The 6000-nt window shown below is 37.5% G+C and overlaps 1 protein-coding gene across 1 annotated transcript in view; it reads left to right on the plus strand.

Annotated features, from left to right (window-relative positions):
* plekhf2 (pleckstrin homology domain containing, family F (with FYVE domain) member 2) overlaps positions 1 to 4879 on the plus strand; it is a 28813-nt gene extending 23934 nt beyond the window's left edge. Inside the window, exon 2 of the mRNA XM_007228860.4 lies at positions 3044 to 4879. Coding sequence (XP_007228922.2) covers positions 3054 to 3800 — 747 coding nt within the window. The 5' untranslated portion in view covers positions 3044 to 3053 and the 3' untranslated portion in view covers positions 3801 to 4879. The remainder of the gene's footprint in view (positions 1 to 3043) is intronic.
* The last annotated feature ends 1121 nt before the right edge of the window (positions 4880 to 6000 follow it).

Genomic DNA, 6000 nt, shown 5'->3' on the forward strand with positions numbered 1-6000 from the left:
TTTTGCAGTTAATTTGTTTGTATATTTTTCTGCATATGCTTATGGTATTTGGCCAACTTACCCTGTTTAACACTTATTTTATTTTATCTTATTTTAATTTATTTTATTTTATTAAATATAAAGTTGACCTATAGCTTGGCTGTATATCAATATTTTTTCATTGAACTATTGAACTACTATTCAACTATCATTGAAAAGTATCGACAAAATGCTTCAATAAGCATATTAAGATAAGCTTAAGAACACTAATTCAACTTTACATTTCATTACAGTTGGTGTCAAAAAGGTTCATACTGTCAATTACGAATGCTTTACCAGCATGTTTACATACACCAAAGGTAATGGATATACTGTTAATATTAATTGTTCATACATGTTTTGTATCAACTGCAATAAAAAAAAATATATATATAGTGATGAATTTTGGCCATCGTCCTGCTCTACCTTGACATTTTTTATACTTGGCCAATTTATATGACATGTGTCTGGATTGTATCCTAATAAGATTTTAGCCACATGCATTTACAATTGGTAGTCAAATGCACCTCAGGTTAGTCAAGCTCAAATCCGATTGCTGTGTGGGATGAAATATGCAAATCTGCTCAATGGCAACGATTATAACAGGTGTTTGCTGTTAAATGTGTCTTGGAGAGACCGATGTGGCTTTGTGTTTACACTGCTAGAACATGGCTTAAATGTGTCTCAGACCTCTTCCTAAAGTGATTTAAGTGATTTTATTTTGCATCTGTTTTGAATGTGTCTTGGATGTGTAATTTATGTAATACACCACCAGATATATTTGCATTAAATATCTGAACGGCCAGTTTCTCAGAGATTAAGTCTAGTTTTTAATTTCAATTTTTAATTTCAAGTCTAGTTTTTAATTTAAACAAGTGTATTCAAAACTTATCCAGTTCAGTAACAGCAATGTTTAGCTCTGTTTAAATACAGCTACACAGCTTACATAATCTTCTGTATTTAGTAAAATATCCATCACAGCAGACTCTCTATCTGTTAAAAACGAAAAAAACAGAGACAGGGGAATTCTGCCCTCAGAATCAGTGAGGGTTAGGAAAAAACGGAAAGTGCTTATTTTCTATGTGTTTTATACTAACCCATCACTCGTGCTGAACCCATCACTCGTGCTGCTGATGTTTTATCTATTAAAGCTACAGATTTGAAGAGTTTTGTGCATATGTTCATAAACATCTTGATAAGGACATTAGATTTATCATTGTCTTATGAATTTTTCTGCAGTTTCTTAATTTATATTTGTAATTGTATTTGTCATTTGTAATTAAAACTTGGAGGATGAACACTATGTACACAACTGGGCATGTTTGCTTTGCTTAACTGTTGTTATAGCAAGTCACTTAAAGGATTGCTATAACTGCTATAGAGATCTGTAGTGTCTCACACACTGCAGTGCTTAAAGCTGTTTGGCATTGTAAAAAGTGGTGGCTATGTTTTGACCACAACTGATAAAGATTTATTTCTCCTATCAGTGTTTCTACTGCCTCTGCATTCCCAGTTGACATTGAAAGCTTTGAATGATTTCAAAATATGAGATGTGGGCACAAAGGGAAATTTACATGTGCATTCATGTGTCAGCAACGCACCCACCCATGCATATTAACAGATGTACAGTTTTTTGGATGGTTATGTTAGAATCTGCACCTACATTGTATACAGGCCTCTATATATGTTAAGCATGAGAAACTGCAGTGTAAGGTTTAGGCTTAAATAAGAATTTGTTTCACACTTCGGCTTAACCCATTCCCAAGAAACTGGTCACTTCCCGCATCTTGAGTATCAGGATTATACACTGAGGAGCTGAAAATGTAAACACACCCAAGACGCATTTAAAATGCGCAAATACCATTCATTTGGCCTGACGAGACTCATTTGAGCCAGATGTTCAATCAGTTAAAACACATCAGCACCACTATGCCATTAAAAAGTCTCATTGGAATACAATACAGATATTAGTTTTTTTTTTTTAACATAGTATTGACTTTTTAATTATTAATTTACATGTACAGATTAGTATCAGGCACTGATTTATATGTTGCTGTATTTAAACACAGACTGCTATATATTCTGTTGTACACTGTTCTGATTGCGTAAACAATAAACTTTCTTATTGTTCACATTTTAGAAAAATTATACTGTTTAATTATTTTTGTCACTTTTTTTTTCCCACCGTTGCATAATTTACCCTAAACGTATTTCTGTTTTAATTGTCACAGAAAAAAAGCATTTTCATAACTGCAGTTTAAAAAGATTTTTTTTGAACACGGGACATTTTTACAATTCCAGCATACACACCAATATGACTTAAAATAAATTAACTTGTTTAAAGCACTTTGAAAGGGAGCATTTTCAGGAATACGTCACTTCATGCTGTTTGCTCAATGTAATATGTTCAATATAAATGATTCGAACACTAAAAGTACTTTTTTTTTCAATTTTAAGACTAATCATTTAATTTATATGTAAACAAATATTAAGTGAAATCCCTATATATTAATATTTAATTGATTTTTAGTATTTCTGTAGATTTTTTTCATATGAATTCACTTTTATGTTTACACGAGTAATAACTGTTGCAGGTTTTAATCACTCATGTTCAGTTAGAGCACCATAGGGGTGGGCAATTTGACAACTTGCCATATTGTGATCAGTTTTGTTATTGTTATATTGATACACTTTTCTGAGCATACCATGGGTATCCTCAGTGTTTAAAGATCAACAGCACGTTTATAAGGAGTGAGTGTAATTAGTCCTGTTTTAAAAGAGGAGTGCAGCAAACTGCCAGGTATGGTGTAGTGTTTCAGCTGAAGTGCTTAAAAAAAAAGCTAAAAGTGCATTTTGTGTGCATGTCCAAATATTGCAATAGCCACCTTGCATCATAAACATGTATTGTAATATTGTGATCTGAGAAACTGTTGTAAACTATTGTGGAATCTATGGCTTGGCATGTGATTTGGGAATTTTTGGTATATCCTATGACTGACTTGTCTCTCGTTCTGTTTCCTCTCAGTTACTGAAAGATGGTGGACCGCTTGGCAAACAGCGAGGCGAACTCCAAGCGCATTGCGGTGGTGGAGGGCTGCTTCGGCACGGCCGGTCAGCCGCTGGCCATCCCAGGGCGCGTGCTAATCGGAGAGGGCGTGCTCACCAAACTGTGCCGCAAGAAGCCCAAAGCGCGCCAGTTCTTCCTCTTCAATGACATCCTGGTGTATGGCAACATCGTCATCCAGAAGAAGAAGTACAACAAGCAGCACATCATCCCGCTGGAGAGCGTCACCATCGACACGGTGGCTGACGAGGGAGACCTGCGGAACGGCTGGCTCATCAAGACCCCCACCAAATCCTTTGCGGTGTACGCCGCCACAGCCACGGAGAAGTCTGAGTGGATGAATCACATCAGCAAGTGTGTGTCAGACCTGCTGGAGAAGAGCGGCAAGTCGCCCACTGGCGAGCATGCAGCGGTGTGGGTGCCGGACTCTGAGGCGTCGGTATGCATGCGCTGCCAGAAGGTGAAGTTCACCCCCGTCAGCAGACGTCATCACTGCAGAAAGTGCGGCTTTGTGGTGTGCGGGCCCTGCTCTGAGAAGAAGTTCTTGCTGCCCAGCCAGTCTTCGAAACCGGTCCGTGTGTGTGAGTTCTGCTATGAGCAGCTCTCCACGGAGGCCAGCCTGCCGGTCCGCTCGAACTCCTACAGCCGCACACCTACCAGCAAGTTCCTCACCAACAATGTCTCTGACGACGACGATGAGGACGACAGCAGTGACTGAGGGGCAGATGCCTCCCCTTTTTCTTTTTTTTAGGAATATTAGATATCTTCTCGTTTAGTTCCAATGTGCTTTAGTATCTCGACGTTTTCCTTGTAGAGATTTGAAAAAAGCAAGGATTCCTGAGATGTTATTCGGTCGGCAGCAGCAGTTCTGAAGAAGAAACGCAATAAGTGTATTTCAAATGTATATTGGTTATGTATATGTGGATGAAAAAAGGCTTGATAGGAATCCTGAAATCCTGCCTACAACTAAACATTACTCCCAGACTCAGTTACTTTAAGGTCACTGAATCAACTGCATGTTTGATTATGTGCGTTTGATTTAGTGTCTGCCCTTGGCACATTCATGTGACGGCCCACTACAGGAGATGCATTAACCTTAATTGGTAATTTCAGCCTCTGTTCATACTCTAGCTGCTTTTAATGTACCTGATTTACTATTTTTTTTAATCCAATGAATCTTCAAGTGTGTCTGCCATGATACTGCTGTTTCTGCAGGGAAGAGTAAGTGAGTTCAGCTGTGTCTGTGCTAATCGTGTGTATGCTGACTGCAAAAAAAATAATCTTCAGGTAAAACTGTCTGGTTTGTATTGGGTAGGGTTATTACAGTATTTTTCTAGACATGCCCTTATACAGTTTCCTCTAGTATAGCAGGGCTAACAAAACTAAGTAAGAAAAGTATGCATATTTTGGAAGGTCTGTACATTTTAACTTTAGCTCTTTGGTCCGCTGACCTCGCCGATTTTTGCTAATGACAAATCGGTTAGAAGCTTTTTGAGTTAAGTTGTTAATAAAATATGTGTATATTATGTGGAATGTAGTTGGTTGATACCAAAACATTCTGACAGTCTGACAAAGGCCTTTATTGCCACAGTGCCTTCTTAAATGTTTTTCAGAAGAAAATTATTTGAATCAACTTAGAATAGCCATTGTTAAGGAATATAATGTTATAAAACAATCAGAGCAGAATGATGACTTCATCATCAGGTCTGGTCTTATTTTTACTAACTAACTAACTAACTTAGCAAAGCTGGCTAAGAATATAGAATATAGCAACATGTGAAGTTGTGATAATGTACATAGTCCGTTCCAAAAGACAAAATTCTCTTTAGTACAGTCTAAATATTTAATCAATTTTCCAATATGCAGGCCTTTATTTCTTTATCAGCTTTCCAGTACTGTTCTGAGAGAATTCATGTTGGTTTCACATTGTGTAACTCTGAGGAGAACCCTGGGATGGCCCTGGGCTTTTTTTTGTCGCTCAGCACAACTGGGTGGGCAATATTCGTCAGTCAGTGTTCCCCTGATCTTTAATTTGGGGGCAGGGGATTTGGGCTGCCATGGCTGCACACACTACCGTGGCAATCATTTCCACAAAGTCTGAGAATGGGAATCGACTAGCATTATGGGGAAGTGACCTCCACACAGACACACACTTGACTTGCTCTACATTTGAATCACACGTGACTAAATAATGCACTAACACTTTGAATTACAGTCGTAAGTGTTTCATTTCTAATTGTGCCGAGAGCTTTCCGATTGAGCATAATCCAGCATGTTGCGAAGTTCCGTGTGCAGTGTGGCGTTCAGGTTGTTGAGCTTATGTGACGGATCTGCTTTCGTCAGCCTTGAGAACTTTGCGTGTCAATAAGGACATGTGCTTACTTGATGGGTCGATCAGGTTTTCGAGATGCTTGTATTTGTAACCTTTACAAAACCTTTACGGAACTGACATGAAAAAGGGAAATCAAATGAACTGGACTCCACACAGTTCCAGACCATCCAGTGATGAATATGCAATGGGGAAATGCATCTAAAATGCCACGTGTTTTCTCATGATGTTTATATATGTATATGGAGTTTATAACGTTGAGCAGTGCGATCAATTTTTGTTCATTTTTGTTTTTCAGATTATTTGTAATTTGTTTAGATACATAGGAATATACGGCAAGCCGTTTATGGCAAGTATTTTAAAATGCCATCAGTGATAAAAGCCATATTTTTTTTTAAAGTAAAAAACTTTTAACATCCAAGATCTCTGTAATATTGTTTTTTTCCCCCAGATATCAGATATTTTTAAAGATAATAATTATAATAGATCTACATCTCAAGAAAATCTGTTATTGCTTTATTAAATTAACTAACGTCATTTAATTAACACAGTTTTCACCTTGTAACTTCGTATGACTGGTTTCCTAATA

Source organism: Astyanax mexicanus, chromosome 6, assembly GCF_023375975.1.
Source record: "Astyanax mexicanus isolate ESR-SI-001 chromosome 6, AstMex3_surface, whole genome shotgun sequence".
In the NCBI taxonomy this organism is placed as follows: domain Eukaryota; kingdom Metazoa; phylum Chordata; class Actinopteri; order Characiformes; family Acestrorhamphidae; genus Astyanax; species Astyanax mexicanus.